Source organism: Neocloeon triangulifer, unplaced genomic scaffold (assembly GCF_031216515.1).
Source record: "Neocloeon triangulifer isolate White Clay Creek 2 clone unplaced genomic scaffold, ASM3121651v1 ptg000017l, whole genome shotgun sequence".
NCBI classification, from domain to species: domain Eukaryota; kingdom Metazoa; phylum Arthropoda; class Insecta; order Ephemeroptera; family Baetidae; genus Neocloeon; species Neocloeon triangulifer.
In genome coordinates this window covers 7,964,102-7,981,112 of record NW_026775559.1, presented here as the reverse complement: position 1 = coordinate 7,981,112, position 17,011 = coordinate 7,964,102, and the positions used below count along the sequence as shown (strand labels likewise).

General features: G+C 38.4%; 5 protein-coding genes across 6 annotated transcripts; 3 read left to right on the top strand and 2 right to left on the bottom strand.

Annotated features, from left to right (window-relative positions):
• Positions 1–90: 90 nt before the first annotated feature.
• LOC132203045 (ubiquitin thioesterase OTU1) lies at positions 91–2,362 on the top strand. Its single transcript, XM_059630479.1, has 4 exons — positions 91–336; positions 452–772; positions 834–1,150; positions 1,213–2,362. Exons 1-4 carry the CDS (start codon positions 222–224, stop codon positions 1,423–1,425), a joined length of 966 nt encoding a protein of 321 aa, XP_059486462.1. The 5' UTR covers positions 91–221; the 3' UTR covers positions 1,426–2,362.
• On the bottom strand, positions 1,615–3,297 carry LOC132203044 (uncharacterized). The gene is made up of 6 exons (XM_059630478.1): positions 3,132–3,297; positions 2,861–3,077; positions 2,625–2,801; positions 2,450–2,566; positions 2,248–2,389; positions 1,615–2,198 (listed from the first exon to the last, which is right to left on the bottom strand). Exons 1-6 carry the CDS (start codon positions 3,239–3,241, stop codon positions 1,906–1,908), a joined length of 1,056 nt encoding a protein of 351 aa, XP_059486461.1. The 5' UTR covers positions 3,242–3,297; the 3' UTR covers positions 1,615–1,905.
• A 401-nt stretch (positions 3,298–3,698) lies between these two features.
• Positions 3,699–6,492, top strand: LOC132202967 (septin-1). The gene is made up of 10 exons (XM_059630342.1): positions 3,699–3,866; positions 4,013–4,118; positions 4,178–4,264; positions 4,326–4,449; positions 4,511–4,645; positions 4,699–4,816; positions 4,871–4,957; positions 5,093–5,253; positions 5,311–5,403; positions 5,460–6,492. The coding sequence occupies exons 1-10, from the start codon at positions 3,807–3,809 to the stop codon at positions 5,599–5,601; spliced, it is 1,113 nt and encodes a 370-aa protein (XP_059486325.1). The 5' UTR covers positions 3,699–3,806; the 3' UTR covers positions 5,602–6,492.
• LOC132202966 (transient receptor potential channel pyrexia-like) lies at positions 6,467–10,201 on the top strand. 2 transcript variants are annotated; one of them, XM_059630341.1, is made up of 12 exons: positions 6,467–6,603; positions 6,667–6,822; positions 6,875–7,073; positions 7,126–7,217; positions 7,264–7,449; positions 7,508–7,692; positions 7,765–7,975; positions 8,027–8,308; positions 8,358–8,761; positions 8,831–9,125; positions 9,178–9,533; positions 9,604–10,201. In XM_059630341.1, exons 2-12 carry the CDS (start codon positions 6,676–6,678, stop codon positions 10,025–10,027), a joined length of 2,781 nt encoding a protein of 926 aa, XP_059486324.1. In that variant the 5' UTR covers positions 6,467–6,603; positions 6,667–6,675; the 3' UTR covers positions 10,028–10,201. The 2 variants fall into 2 exon arrangements, with proteins under 2 accessions (XP_059486324.1, XP_059486323.1); XM_059630340.1 differs by having other exon boundaries at positions 6,527–6,822.
• On the bottom strand, positions 10,196–15,681 carry LOC132202968 (uncharacterized). Its single transcript, XM_059630343.1, has 4 exons — positions 15,499–15,681; positions 13,504–13,735; positions 12,402–12,763; positions 10,196–11,447 (listed from the first exon to the last, which is right to left on the bottom strand). Exons 2-4 carry the CDS (start codon positions 13,661–13,663, stop codon positions 10,881–10,883), a joined length of 1,089 nt encoding a protein of 362 aa, XP_059486326.1. The 5' UTR covers positions 13,664–13,735; positions 15,499–15,681; the 3' UTR covers positions 10,196–10,880.
• Positions 15,682–17,011: the final 1,330 nt, after the last annotated feature.

The following is a 17,011-nucleotide window of genomic DNA, read 5'->3' as shown; positions in this document are numbered from 1 at the left end:
GGTGCGGGAAGCTGGCGCCAAGGATTTTAAATTATTGTGGAGGGGACGAATGAGAAACAAACAGATATGATTGGTCATCGCTATATGAATCATCTGTATTCTGTTGTTGTGATGATTTTGTGCATTTTATTTCAATCTATAATTCCACAAAAGCTTCAAGATTACAGGTCTTTTTTGTAGACTTTTCGGTTAAAAAGGTTGAGTATTGAATTCAGCAAACCATGGCCTCTGTCTTGACGCTAAAAATCAAGGCGGGGAGTGAGCAAAGCGTCATAAAAGACTTAACTTCGAGTAGCAGCCTCAGCGACTTGACTGAGAAAGTTTCTTGTTTTTCAGGTAAAGATAAGAATTTATTATTTTAATATCTTCATTTAGACTTTTACAAAATTTAATGTATTTAATATTTCATTTAAATTTGCAAAATCACTCTGGCAATTTTTAATTTTCACAGGCATTGCCGAGTCCCGTCTTAAGTTACTGGCAGGCTTCCCTCCAAAGATACTGGAGCTCGGAGACAAAAACAAGTCATTGGTGGACGCGGGCATCAAGTCTGGAGATGTGATCATGGCTCAGGAAAGGCCAGCCTCGCCTGTAATGACTGAAGCAGTGGCAGATCATAGGGAGGAACATACACATCCAGCACCAACTCCACAATCATCAGATTTAATTAGTTCGTACAGTGCAGCCCAGGCAACTGGAGGAATGCTCATGAGACAGGTTGTACCATCAGACAACTCCTGCCTTTTTACCAGCATTAACTATGTTCTGAATGGTATGTATAATTCAAGTAATTAAACCAAGTTTTTCACTGCATTATATTGTTTGAATCTCAGGGAAAGTTGAGACTGGGACCTCTCACTTCATGAGGGACATAATTGCTGAGAAGGTTCGCAATGACCCTGAAAACTACAATGAGGCGTTTTTGGGAAAGACGCCTAGTGAATATTGCTCATGGATTAAAAAGTCTGAAGCGTGGGGTGGTGCAATTGAACTGTCCATCCTGTCCAGCTTTTACGGTTTTGAGATAGTGGTGGTCAACTCGTTGCACGGAATCGTCAACAGATTCGGCGAAGATCAAAAATACGGAATGCGAGCATTTCTAATCTATGATGGCATTCATTACGATCCACTTTACCTGGAGCCTTTTGATGTAAAAATTTGATATTTATTTTATGTTCAAAATTTTAATAACAATATCATTCCACTTTATAGGGAAGTGCGTTGAAAACTCTGTTCCCTACGACTGATGAGCAAATCTTGGAGCAAGCGCTTGAATTGGCTCAGGAAAGCAGGTCCAGCCGACAGTTCACCGACGTTCAAGAATTCACCATCAAATGCCTGCAATGTCAAGTTGTGTTGAAAGGTCAAGTGGCTGCTCAACAGCATGCCAAAGACACAGGACACGTCAGCTTTGGTGAACTCTGATGTTTCAATTACAAAGGGATCATGTGTTCTTAATCCTCATGACTGACAACCAACGCTTCTTATCGTGTATTTCTTTTATTCTGAGAATTGTGGCTTTTTTGGATAAATTTTGGCTTTTTTATTAAGGTCCAATACTTGCAGCTTTAATTGCATTGTTAAATATTAAATATCAACTCATGGAATGCGCAAGCATTATTTTTAGTCAGTGCAAATCCAGGCAAACATATAGTTTGTTATCAATGATATATTAATACTTTGATTTTATTCAAGTAACAAAGGAAGTCTCGAGCTTTACAGAATTCTAAACTGATATTTTGATGTTTATTTATGATTTAAGTGTTAAATTTTAGTTTTTTTTTTTCACTTTTATTGAAGCCAAAAGCACTATAAGCTGTATAATCATGTAAAATATAGAAAACTATACAAGCAATCTTTGCAAGTTTGTTAATCATGATTCCAAATCAATGTACCATTTTGTGATTATTTTGTGTTCTTTGGATTTGTTTCACTTTCTGAAAGTTGCGGACTAACCGATTCACGAGATTTTGGGTTGGCTTTTTTCAAATAGCAAATCAAATTTTCCAGTGATGCCATTGTCAGCTGTATGTATTCCGATTGTTGTTTGATATTTTTTATTGGTGCCTCGCTCATAGGTTCATGATATCTTTTCCAGCTTGCCTCAAACATGCACCTAATGGCGTCCTCCATAATTTTCACTTCCCCAAATTTTATCCTCTGTTTCCCTCGCTGAGTTGTAATAAGTTTTTCTTGTTCTAAAAATTTTATTTGTCAATTTTTAATTGATTTTTTTTTTTAAATTACCTTTGTTTTCTATAGTCTGGTTTGCAACTTGAGTTTGCACTTCCTGTATTGTTGTCTCCAAAGCGTCTAAGCTTTCCGAGCTTGAAGAATTAAATTTTTTCATTTCCTGCCCTAATTCTCCTAGCCTCATTAAGGTATTTTCCTATTTTAAGATAGATTTTGTACTCACGTTTTTTTAAATCATGATTAAAAAAAAAAATACCTGCTCTACTGTTACATCTCTGTGAGCACTCTTTAAGCGCTCGTAATGCTGTAAAACAGATAATGCCCCTGAGGAATACACTGAAGTCTGCTCCGCAGCTACTTTTTCTGCAAAATCCTTATAAAGTATTTTAATCAAGATATTAATTTTTGTCACAATTTTTAGGGCACATTACCATAAAGTGAGATTGGGCATCAATGTCCTCATCCATATTTTGTATTGCATCTGTAATTTTTTTGGTATCCTCCACGTAATATTCTTCACGTTTTTTTAAGCAGACGATTTCCTTTAAAAGATCATTGACATCACACGCTGCTGATTTTCCATTTGCCAATTCACATTTTCGAAGGTCCTAATGTTTTATTATATTTATCCTTAAATATACATTTTTTTATTACTATTATTTTGTACTTCAATTTTTTCTTCAGTTTCAAGAAAAGCCTCTTTAAGATGACTTTCTAACTCTCCCACATCGGCCCACTGCTTATCCAATAGCGCTACTTTTCCTTGATATTCATTTTCCTTTTCCCTGATTTCTGATTTATTCTTGTCATCTGATATTAATGTGTCGATCAAATTTTGCTGAGAAGATTTTGGTACAATATTCCATTTGGGATGAGGTGCCGAGCTATACCAATTTAAATAAATCATTTAAAATTTTCATTTCTCGAAAAAAGTATACCTCTTGAAGATTCCACAGAAAGTGGAATTAAAATATTCTGAAACTGCCCTTGTAGGAAAATCCTCCAATGTTGCACTTTGAATTTGTGGAACATCTTCTGTTGGTTCCATTTTACGTCCATTCAATTATTCTAGCTTTATTTTGTTTCTATGGCTACAAGAGGTGAGTTCTGATTGTTTGATCCATAATAGGGAGTGTGGTTCATTATGGTATGGAATATTAATTTGTCGTTTCCTGTATTACACATGAACACTCCTTAATAAGAAAAGGAAACGAACGGTTGTTCTCTATATTTCTTAAACCATGAAATTAATCAGCATGAATCAATATGCTTTAAATATATTTTATATATCTCAAATGTTTGAAATGCGTGGTGTTCATAATGTAAAATATAATGAGCTTTTTAGGAAAGTTTTAAATTCATATCCCTCTTTCGCGCCATTTAGTTGAATAATTGAAAATTGAAGAAGAACGTCTCTGATTGGCCAGGCGGAGGCCGCACCCCGTATAAAGACCAATGAGCGTTGCTCTTACAAACAATAGAGCACCATAGTTGTTGCACTTCCGGCGGTATTAATAACAAACATCTGTGTTGATTGCACACCGGTCCTTTTGATTTTGCTGAACAGCTCTTTTTTAATTAAGGTTGACGGCGTTTAGCCACGTATTTACTGCATGCTCGGTTGCTGCCAAACAAGAAGATCCGATAATATGTCGAGCGAATCAGTAAAAACGGTAAGCAATGGTTTACTTCATACTTAAAATTGCTATAAATTCCGAGGAAAAATCAACACTGATTGAACACACATTTTCTTGTTTTTACGATAATTCTATTACCAATTATTGACCCACAGACTATATTAAAGCATCGTCATTTGCAGTTTTCGAGTTTGGAAACGCCAGGCTATGTTGGCTTTGCAAATCTGCCAAACCAAGTTCACAGAAAGTCTGTGAAGAAAGGCTTCGAGTTCACTCTCATGGTTGTTGGTGAGTAGCAAAATACATAATTTACCTGTCTTTATTATACACTTGAAATGCGGCCTTAGGTGAATCTGGCTTGGGAAAATCAACCTTGGTTGATAGCTTGTTCCTGACTGACCTTTATTCGGAAAGAATAATTCCTGATGCTATTGGTAACGACTTAAGAGTAGTAATTTTATTGATAACAATAGATAAGTTAATTTTTTTATGTAGAAAAAGCCAAGCAAACTGTCAAATTGGACGCTTCAACTGTCGAGATTGAAGAGCGCGGCGTCAAGTTGCGTCTCACTGTTGTTGACACCCCGGGGTACGGAGATGCTATAGACAGTAGTGACAGGTTAGCAATAAAAAAAGTGATTGGAATGGTCTAAAATCGGTAAATTCATGTTTTTTTTCAGCTTCCGGGCAATAATTCAGTACATCGACGACCAGTTTGAACGCTACTTGAGAGACGAGAGTGGTCTGAACCGCCGGAACATAGTTGATAACAGAATTCATTGCTGCTTCTATTTCATCTCTCCTTTTGGCCACAGGTTTGATAGAAAAACAAGTATTCCCCCAAAATATCGTAGCTTAAATTTTTCAGCTTGAAGCCTTTAGACGTAGAATTCATGAAGCAGCTGCACAACAAGGTTAACATTGTACCCGTCATTGCAAAGGCTGATTGTTTAACAAAGAAGGAAGTTTTGCGCTTGAAGAAAAAGGTAAAAGGGAGTTAACCATCATTTAATATTATCTTAAATCCATTTTACTTTAAGATCATGGAAGAAATTGAAGCAAATGGCATCAAAATCTACCCTTTGCCCGATTGTGACAGTGATGAAGATGATGACTACAAAGAACAGGTTTGAAAACTTATTTAAAATCTAAATCAGTATTTTATTTTTCTGATTCTTCTGAAAATTATTCACCTAGAATTTTCATTCTATTTTTTCTCTATTTCACATTACTAAACTTTTTTTATCTGGCGTGTTTAACAGGTTCGTCAGCTTAAAGAGGCAGTGCCGTTTGCTGTTTGTGGTGCAAACACCCTCCTAGAAGTCAAAGGGAGGAAAGTGAGAGGTCGTCAATATCCCTGGGGTGTCATCGAAGTTGAAAATCCAGAGCATTGCGATTTTATCAAACTCCGCACTATGTTGATGTCAGTATTTCAAAGTAAAAATAACTTCAAAAATAAAATTATGTGTTATTGTTACAGTACACACATGCAGGACTTGCAGGAAGTGACCCAGGAGGTTCACTATGAAAACTACAGATCGGAGAGACTTGCTAAGGGTGCTCCCAAGAAAACGTGAGAAAAAGTCATGTATTTTTTCAGAAGGCTTACATTCCTATTGAATATTGCAGAGTTGATGGCGGAGCAACTCCATCCGTGACAGGCGAAAAGGACCGCATCCTTCAAGAAAAGGAAGCTGAGCTACGTCGCATGCAAGAAATGTTGGCAAAAATGCAAGCTCAGATGCAGCAGACTCAAGGCCAGTCAAACTAAACCAATTCAAAATATTAACTTTCAAAATTACGCTCCTTTAAATACTACTACCAAATTTATCTACCGGAGACCCTTGAGAACCAATGCCAAAGTCTGTTCATTGGTCGAGCATTGATGATGGTCTTAAACTCCAATTTCCTATTCTGTGAGATCTCGCACAGGATGAATCTCCTGAGATTAATAAAAAAAATATTCCATGAAAAATTGTATTGTAATGCAATAACTAAACTATCAAATATTTTGTTACAAAGGAGGATATTGGTATTTAATGTGCCAATCAAGTATAAAAGATTAATTTAAATTATTTGCAAATAGCATGGAATAACGGCACCAATTTCATTTTGGCTTAAAAGGTGCTTGGAATTAAAACTTACAGCTCTCTTGTCAGAAATTATCTTCTTAAATTTTATTTTTCACTGCATTTCTAACAATATCAAAATATGTGCCTTTTCAGTTCATAGTATTGTTTAGCACTCTATTTTCAATTGATGTAAACCTTTCAAATAGTACTTATATTTATATGCATGACATAGTTTTATACTAATATTTGCAATATTTGAAATGTGCATTTTTGTTATGGCAAGCAAAAGCCCGTGGCCTTGCTTTATCAGATACGAATGGTTGAATCTGGAAATTCTAAAATTCTCTATGCTTTTTAGAGTATAATTATATGCATTAAATTTTTTACTTTGAATAGCATGTAAGTATTGTGTGAGCAAAATCATACTCTTTATGAATCTTATAATACAAAAAAAGTCCCTTAGCCAAATTTTAGGATTACAAAGATACCAGAAAAAAATATTAAATTATCTGTCGTTGATTCCTGTAGAATGTATGTTGAAATAGCTGAAGCTATGCCTGGCTCCAATAAATTGTAATTTTATACCGCAATCGTAAGAAAATGTTCTTTGCATACATTGTCCTTTAATTATCTTTCAGCTGTGGTCATTTTTTACATCACATAAACCGATATAAACATGGCTGTAGCAAACATACTGAAAGGTGCAGGAAAACCACATCCTCTCTTATTTGTACAACTGACACTATAAATCTCAAAAATGATAGTTTCCAAATATGAGTGACAAAAAGAAAAACGTTCCTCCAGCTCCTAAAAAGAGGACAGCATTTGTCATAGAGTTGGGAGACGTTTCTAGCGAAAGTCAAAATCCAACAGTTTTGGTCACAATTGACCAACCAGATAGTGAAGAAACGGAACCTAAGGTATTTATTTGTCTTAAGATACCTAAATATTTTTCATCAATATTATTTGTAGTTAAGGCCAGTTTTGGAGGCTGTATTGTATGGCAAACTTGAAACTCTCAAGAAATTGCTTGCTACAAGCCCTAGTGATGTGAAGTTGGTGTTTGGACCACTGAGAGTGACCTTGCTGCACCTAGCTGCGTATCACCAGCCGCATCTTGTATCCACTTTGATAAAAAATGGAGCCAATGCTACTGCTTTGGACACAGTTGGCAAGAAAGAATAAATATAGTTAATATTTTAAAAATTTATTATCATTTGCAGGAAGGTCAGCTTTCCACCTGGCTTGCACTGCAGCTTCAAGCCCAGAGTGCATCAAAGCTCTTATTGACGCCGGATCTGATGTCAATCAAAAGGTAAGAACACCAATGCATATTTTGGTAATATAAAATTTTCCAATAGATCATGCTGCCTATGCAAATGTGGACTCCGAACACTGCTGTGAGGCACAACCACGGAGAAAATAAAAAGTGGCACATGAGAAGCAACCATGTTTCCACAGAGAAGAAGCGTCTTGTTCCTCAAAACAAAAATGACCAAAACGACATACTAGGTGTTAAGTATCCAAGAAGTGGAATAGGCAGTGAGGTGTGATATTTTAACCATATAGTTAAAATTTTAACTGCAGCTACTTATTCATTTGCAGTTGCCAGTGCCCGATTGCTTAGGCCGGACTGGTCTCCACCAGACTGTGAAAGCAGCTAGTCCTGACTGTGTTAAGATTCTCCTAGCTGCCGGAGCAATAGTCGACGTCAAAGACCAAAAGGGCCTCACACCCTTGCTCTTAGCTGGCGCAGGAGTATCTCCAGATGACCTTGATAGTCTCATAAGGTGAACATTATTGCGGCTATTCACTATTTTTAAGTAAATGCTTTAATTTAAAATGTTGATTGTTTTTTTAAGATACGAAGCGGTTGTGAGAATGCTGGTAGACGCTGGTGCCGATGTCAACATTTTGAACCCTGATACTGGGACGTCTGCACTGCACCACGCAGCTGCAAGATGCTCTCTGAGTGCAACCAAACTTCTGGTGGAACACGGAGCCATGGTGGACAAAATCAGTGCCACTGGAGCAACAGCCATCCATGAAGCGGCTCACTCGGGAGCTCTGCAGGTCTAAATAAAAAGTTGAATTTTGTGGAATTTTATTGATTTTATGTTACAGGTGTTGCAGTTTCTGCTAGACATCAATGAAGGCTTGGGTCTGGTGAACAAACAGGACCACGTTGGTCAAACTCCACTGCACAAAGCTGCCTTCAGTGGAAACAGAGGCTGTCTAGAAATTCTGATGCGCAAAGGTGGCCATTTGAGTCTTTTGACGCACAGTGGTACTTCAGTCCTCGATGCTACTTTTATGCACATCGCCCGGCCGTACCACTTCTTGGCAGCCATCCTGGACAATTGCCTTCAAACCAACAACGTATCTGTACTTGATAGAGCATTTAAAGTAAAATGTTTGTAAATGGCCCCAACAAGAATCTAAAAAAATTTGTTAGGTATATTTGGACTTCAGCATTTTGGCACCCCATGGATGTGATAGGCAAACATCAATTTTGAGAGAAATTTTCAACTCTCCAAAAGGTCCTGGCCACTCTATACTACTTCGTCACCCTCTTCTAGAAACGTTTTTGTGGCTCAAGTGGCAAAAGCTACGTATATTTTTCTTCTTCATTCTCTTTGTGTATGGAAGTTATATGGTATCCCTCAGCGTTTTTGTCCTTGCTGAGGGTGAGGAGGAACTGCGTTTTCTTGTTCCGTATGCCCGACACATTCTTATAACAACGTCGTGCATGCTTCTCCTACACATAATCATTCAGTTCTTTCTAAGACCTTGGTTCTACATTCGTGAGTTCGAGACTTGGAACTTTGCTTTTTGTGGAGGAGCTTCCATAATAGTAGCGTGAGTTTATAGTTGAAGTTTTATTAAAACATAATTTATAACAATAAACGCCCAATATAAAATTTCCAGGGTTTGCAATGAGCAGTTGAAAGAGTTTCAAGTACATATGACATCTGTTGTTCTTTTACTTGCTTGGACGGAGCTGCTGTTGTTGATAGGCAGATTTCCAACGTGGGGCAACTACGCCTTGATGTTTTACACAGTGCTTAGAAATGTCATGAAAGTGATGCTCACATTTGTGTTTATTGTGCTTGGCTACACTCTTAGCTTTTACGTCCAGTTCAACAAGCAAGAGTCCTTTGATGGCCCATTCAAGGCATTTGTCAAAACTGTAGTAATGATGGCTGGAGAGTTTGACTATAAAGTAATTTTTTTTATCAAACTAATTTTTTTTTTTTAATTTTTGCTTTGCGCAGGACCTGTTTGAAATGGACAACAATCATTCATTGTCATCTTCGGGCAAAGCTCTACATAAGGACCCCTTGGACGTAATCAGCAGATTAATATTTTTGACTTTTGTGATTCTTACTACGATTGTCATGATGAATCTGATGGTTGGTCTTGCTGTCAGTGACATTCAAGCCGTGCAAACTGAGGGGCATTTTAGGCGCCTCTTGAAGCAAGCACAATTTGTGGACCACTTAGAAACGATTATCTCTCATTCAATACTTACCAAAATGCTGCCTAAATGCTTAGTCAGGTTTCTGGTCCAGCGTAGAAGGGTGGTTACAGAGCTTGTTCTCCAACCCAGCGCAGTTGAGCGAAAGTCCAGGTTGGTTTCTACTAATTTTATCATCAAACTTTATATAATTATTATGATTTATAACCAATGTAAAAAATAGGTACCCTAAGAAGTTACCTCGTCGATTAATAGAGGCGTGCGTGGAACTGGCAGTACGACAAAAAGCAATTTCCCAATTGAAATGCGACGAGGAAATTATGTCAACTGGAAAAGAAAGCAGATTTGTTTGGCTTGATGGAAGCTGTGATGGCTCTCAAAGCGACTTATTTGGAGTGCAACAACAGGCCACGCTCGAGGATATGATGATGCGAATGTACGAAGAGCTGCAGGACATGAAGAACCTAATTCAGACATCAGCTGTGCGACCTACTTTTCCCAAAAACAGAACTCTTTCGATCAAGGAGTCTCGCAGACTCAATCCGCATGTGCGAAGCAGTGCAAATTCAAGAGCGTCTAGGCTCGAAGATGTTGTATGCGAGGTGCAAGGAGCGCAATGTATGCTCCAGAGGTTAAAAGAAAACTAGTGTACATATTTTTACTCAGTAACTCTTAGTTACTTAAACAAAGCATTTATCATTTGCTCATAATTATAAATTATTTGGACATTCATTATTTAAAGTTTCCTCAACTTATCAACAATTATAAAAAAACCTATATAGAAAGGAATAAAAGTTGAAATAAAATCGAAGTAATTCCAATAACAAGACAATTTTATTGATGTTATAAACTTCCAAAATTTACAAAGCAATGATTGCTGAATGTTACAATTTTCCAGCAGTTCATCCGAGGTAATACAATTTTTGTTTCACAAAATGAGCTAGGGTTTGGGATACACCCTAGCATAGAAAATTCTCAGCAAGAATTTTAGAGGCTACAATCTGGTGTCAACATTTTTACAAAAAACAAAACCATTACTTCAAAACCGTGATCTTTAACGATCATTTTGCACAATGAAGATGGGTCACAATTGAACGATTCAGCTCCCTTCGAGGGAATTCAGAATATACAAATGGCAAAGATCAATAAGACAGAATTTGCAAGTTTTCAAACCAGCTCGCTCAAAATCATCAACTGATGGTAATCAAACAGCACCTATTGCTATTACAGACTTAAAATAAACTTCATACAGTTAAAAAATAATGTCTGATTAAAAAAAAATTGCAAAATTGGTCAGAAAATGGGACAAGTCCCCGACTCTGGTCATGTTCCGGCACATTATCTGCAGCAATGCCATGCAAGCTGATTGCTTATGATTTACTCCAAGTGAGGAGAATTCATCATCATATCTCTTACGATTTACTCCAAATGTGGAGGATTCGTCATATTTGTATATTTTCGATTTACAAATTCCATTTGTTACTCTAATTTCTTAGAAGTTCATTTGCCCCTGCACTTGGCCAGAGCAGCCACTCGAAGACGGTCCCTGATGTTCTCCAGACTACGAACCTTAGCGGAAAGCCTCTGGTTGCGCATCTCCAAGTCATACAGAACCTGCTGATACTCCTCGTCTTTGCTCTTCTTGTTCTGCCTTGACTTGCGAGACGCAGCGTTGTTGCGCTGGCGGTGCTCTAAGATTTTCAGCTCGTTAGCTGATGATGGGATGGACGACATGTCATCATCCATTGCACGTGACCTCTTGCTGGTTGATGGCCCAGACATTATCGATGCGGCCGGACGCTTCATGTTCTGGAAACTGATGTCCGAGTCGGACGCCTCGTAGTCGGATGAGTGAGAGGCAGATCCGTCAAGGAGCACATGTTGGGGGCCAGAGAAGGTCGCGCTATGAACTGAAGCTGGAGAGGTGCTGTCAGGGCTGGGAACGTTCACTAGCAACACTGGTGACGGTGGTGAGGGCATCGGCTTCAGCTCGGTGAACTTGGCAGTTGAAGTACCCTGGCTGGCATAAGGCTGAACGGTGCTATCCAACGGCTCAAAAGTAACCTCCTGTAAACAAGAAGAAGAAATTTAGAAAACATATAAATTTTATTAAAGAAAAAAAATTATATTATAAAATCAATTTCAAATTTTGTTTCTTTCTGCTTAAAAACTCAGAATCACACCCATTATGTGAATGGGCCTCCATTCAATTGACCTTGAAGCACTGTTTTGTTCAAAAATCAACAAATGGAAAAAATGTCTTTCAATTGAAAAGCTTCATTTAAATCATTAAAATGCAGGGCTTAAACCTTACAACAAAATTAGGCACTAAGGCAACATTCCCACTTGATTATCCACAATTACGCAACAGCATGATCAATCTCTATCCGAAGTTACCATGACAATTTTCAATAAAACTCTATTTTACCTACAAGTGGCTGACTTTTATCAGCGCTAAACCCTAGAAATAATTATACAGGTCTAAACTACATTGGAGTTCTGTAAGGTAACAAGGGCTTAGCAAAATTATTACACAATATTGTGCATTATTATTCCGGCATCAAGCGGAAGGCCACGCTATGTTATCGCCAACGAACACCAATACTCACTGCTTCGGGATCGAAATCATCCGTGCCGGGGCTGTACGGCAGTCTGATTTTTCTCACTGTATATTTAACACGCGGCATAATTGTAAAACAACTAAACTAGTAGGAACCCAGGAAAATTAAATGCGAAAAAGTGGAAAATTAATATCAAAGAGCCACGATGTTTGGCATTATCTCGCAATCGTGTCGGCCATGTTGGTTAGTTCAAGCGTTTGTCGCGGCGGCACTGCGTTTAAAATGGCTACTACCGAGCAAACGCGACATCTGACGGCAGGAGAAGTAAAAAGAGCGGACCTAGCAACATGATGGCGCGCGAAAGGAATGGAAAGAAAATGCTGATGCAATCATGGATGCAGATAGGAAAATCGCAATATAAGAAAAAAGCCGAATTCTACAAAAGAATAAAAAAACTTACGCTAGTCACTTCGTCGTTGGTTATGAAGTCGACCAAGCTGAAACGGCCGGTGAGGTTGAACTCGTTCAAAATGTCCGGGGTGTCCATGGCGGCGCACGGGGTGGTGGTAGTGTCCACCGTAGGCTCCGACTTTATCTCAAGGTGCAGGCTGAACGAGGAGCTCTCCTGGCTGCTGGAAATGGCCGAAGGCATGACAAGGTCCTCACCGGCCAGAGGCTCCTGGGAGTTCATCAGGGTTTGCAACAGCTCCTGGCTGTCCATGCCGTTGTTAGACACGAACGAAATGCCAGAGCCGAAGCCAAAATCTTCACCGGGAGTGTTGCAGACGCCGTCTTGCATGTTTTCAAAAATGTTTTCGGACTCTGCAACAAAGCAAAAAGTCCAATATAAAAAAGTTGTAAAAACCAAAATTAATTATTTAAGAAAAAAAAAATAAAAAATTTAATCGAGGGAAATGGGAAAGAATCGCCTAAGCAATTAATAATTAATATTTTTTTAATTGTTTTATTTGAGAAGTTGGTAGCAGGCCAAATGAAAGAAAGTTTGATAGCTCAAGTCTAATGCCAAGTTCAGACTTGCTAAATCGTTAACTAAACACACCAAGAGAGTTAAAGATGAGATGTTTCCTCCTCGGAGGTTGGCTGCTGAATAAAGAGTTTAAGTTGTCGCTATTATGCTTTATAGATGGGGGATAAGGTTAGACTTTTTAAGGCCCCCTCCTCTGTTGTAGTAGGGGTGTCAGTTCCCAAATCGTGGGCGAATATCGATATTGTTATCAATTAGGCACCGATACATATCTTTTTGTCCCCCACAAGAATGCGGCAAAAAATTATCTGTCCCATAGTTGTCGATATAATTAAACCAGTCAAGAGGGAAACTGAAGAGGGGAACAACCGTTTACAAGATGGCTTTGAACCTGCTTCATATTGAGGAATTTCCCCACCAAACAAAAAAGATCAAAGCTAGCCTCTTTTTTTAGAGAAAAATTGCCTAATGGTCTGTAACACAATCTGCATAGCAACAATTGAAACAAAAATTAAGGAATTGTATATAAAAAATATTTTTTTATATAAATATTATTTTCAAAAAAATTGAAACTCACCAATCACTGGGGTGTTGAGTTCATCGCAGTTAACCAGCTGATTGGGCATGGCCACCTGGAGCCTGGCCCTTTGCTGACAAAGGTCGCCGCCGCAGTCGGGGCGGGGGCCGGAGGTCGGTGCCGCGGAGGGCTGAGGCATGGCGTTCATATACCTGGTCATATCTGAGAAGATAGTGCGCGATCCAATTGTTGTTCGGGTCTCCAGAGACGGCAATTGGCATCTTTCACGGGCCTGCAAAAATTCGCCCCAAAAAAACTGTCAAAAATCAATTTTCACCCGAAATTTCTGATAATTAAATTAATTAATAAATTAAGTCAAACACATTAAGTCCCACACGTCACTCTCACGCATGAGACGTTCGAAAATAAACTCGATCCCATCCGGACCGGAAGAGGTCCTGAAAAGGATCTCTCTCGGTGTGGACAGGCGACAATTTATTTTGCGAATTGCACGCTGGTTTTTCTGTTTGAAGTTTAGCTGCGTCGACAACTCTCATCAGCAACCACGCAAGGACCTTTTTTCCAAAAAAGGTCGCCAGGCAGTAGTGGCTTTTCAGTAGGTTATCTGATCATAAAAGGAGGTCTAGAGAGAGACACTTCTCCTAGATATACCTACAAGTGATTCGCCGTGCTTGGTAACTGCTGATGGTGGTTAAGAGTTGAGTTTGAGCGCCAAAAGTGACTCCGTTTTTCGGCCTGAAACCAACCTGAAACACACACGGTCCAAACGACATTCGCTCAGTTGCTCATTTAAAATTCAAAGACAACACAAAGTTCACTCACCGTAAAATTAGCAAAGTAAAAAAATTAAAAACTTAAATAAACGTACTACAATATTTTATAAGATGAATTTCAGGCAAAGACGAGTAATTTATATAATTTGCAGCTTTTAATGCCACAGATGTAGAAATACATGTTAACTTTCTAACACAAATTTTGCCGTTATTTTGAAAAATTATGCTTCCTTTTCCTCAAACTAATCTCTATACTGGTAGAGGATTCTACATGAAATATGACTAAAATTTACGATTATTCTTTGCCTGCATTAAAATTGAAAGAAGCGTTTGATATTTTTATAAAATTTAGTAGAAAGTTGCTTTCAATATTTCTCTCTGCCTGCCTATTTGATAACAAATTTATAAGTCCAACGTGGCAGAATTACATAGACTATTACTTTTCATTTCTTTTGTGAAGCATACAAATAAATTTAAAAAAACAGGACTTTTCTATCGAATGGTTATGTAACGAATAACATAATTATTAAGCAAATCTGAGTTGAGATAGAACATACATTTTTTTTCAAAATATCATTATTATGTTTTATTGCTCGTCTGTTAAATGAAATCTGTCTTTCAAAAATGCAGAAATAGAGATTTAATAATAAAAATCAACATTTAAGGATTTTTTTGTAATATGGAAAATTTAATTTATGCCAATTATTAGATTTAAATTATTGGGGCAATTCCAAACAAGGCTGTAAGGAAAGTTAAAAACGTTTCGCAGTGGAAATTAAAGATTAGACTTTTAAAAAGTCGAACAAGTATGATCAAGAGCGCAAAGTACAACCACCGTAAAAAAGGAGGTGACCGAAGGAGGCTCGATTAGCGGAGAAAATTAACGCACGTTGTGCAACATCTTCTAAAAGACACTTTCTTGGGACTTAAATATTACAGATTGCTCTCCACAAAATGGCCACCAAATAAATGATTTTGGTTTAATAAAAAATCATTTAAAAACTTTGAAATTCATCTCAAAAAGTCAAATTAAATAAAATTTCAAAAATTATTTAATTTCAGCCTTAAAATATAAATTGGATTCGAAGAAATTAAGAAAAATCGAAAATTATTGGCATAATGAGGTGACCTTGGGGTCAATACACCCCGGCGGCGACGACGAGAAAATCGAAACGTCACCCGCGGTGGGTTGACGGACGGACACGGCGCACGTGAGCCGAGCATGGCAACAAGGATTGAAAATTAGGGCGCAAAAACCCACCTGAGCCGTGAAAGATTGGTCCTGCGAGCGGATAATGGCGACGAACGAAGGCGACAGCGACGGAAGAACGGTCGGCACGCGACGGCGGGGTTCGAACTGGGTTCCGAAGGTGATGACAAGACGAAACGCGAACTCTTTCACTGGCGAGCACAGAGAAAGACTGACGAAATTTGTGACGGCGACGGTTCGGCGGCCGTCGCTTGGCGGCGCGCCTGCGCCCCACGATCAGATGACGTGATCGCCGACCAATCAGAGAGCGGCATTACGTCAAACACGGCCAATGGCGATCTCAGCGCGCGCGAGTCGAAACTCGGGGGTGCAAAAGGCGAACGCACCCGCGCCGATTCACCCTTAATCCGCGCCACCCCCGGCCACCCCTTGAGCACGCGGTCAATTTGGAATGCACAGGAATTTTTCGATCGAATATTTGGCTTTCATCCGCCGCCGTTTCAGAAAATCATGCAAATTTATTGCTCGATCTCGGCTCTGTCTCCATATTACCTTCCGGTTAAAAAAAAAAAATAGAACCAATTAGATCGCCATGATATGATTAAAAAATAACAATTAAAAGCTGCATTAATTATAATTATTAGAGATCATGAAATTGTTGTAAAAAAAACTTAGATTGCAGTCGGAGTCAAACTGGGGAAAAGATAAGGACGCGGTGATAAAATAATTAAAGTCTAGTGGACTTTTTTTTTATTAATTTTAGGAAATTTTCCATTAAAAATGTTGAATATTGTAAATTTAATTCTTGAATTATATAAATTTTTAAGCTGTTTAAATATGAATTATTTTTGATGAATAACACTCTCGTTTTTAAATCAATAGATAATTATCACATTATCAGTTTTAGGCCAGAGGCTCGATGCAAAATTTCTGATGATAGCATCATCATAATTATTTTCAGTTTAAAAATTTGCATGCAGGTAATTATAACACTACTGAGTAAACACACAAATCAGTTTCACAAATAAATTAAAATTTTTCAAGACTAGTAGATTGAGTTATTTTGTTTCTGTTAATATATTATGAAGTTCTAAACCGAAAAATATATTATTGAAATTATATTCATTTCAAAATTATAATAACTCAATTTACTAAGGTAGAAAAATCTTTACAAAATGAAAATTAATGTCAAACCTGAGGCTCGGTGTTTTCGCGATAGATGCTGAAGTTGCTGTACTGCATGGTAGCAATTTTTTTGAAAATTTCAAAGAACAGGGACGGAGGTTTCCCGAAAGGCACGTGTGAGGTAATTGGGCTGATGAAAGAGCGACCAGACGTTGGGCGATCCAGACACGTGGAAAGGCTGCTGCTGCGATGGGAGACAAAAAAAGAGACACGGGGGAGAGCCGAGCGAAACACGTCTGAACACGTCAAGCGCACACACAGGTATGAGTGAACTTGAACTGCGATTCCGATAGTCTTAGTTAGGGCCTTCCGCGTGGGTCGGTCGCACCTCGGCACAACCACCAGACACCCCTACCCCCACTGCCCTACCGGCACTGAT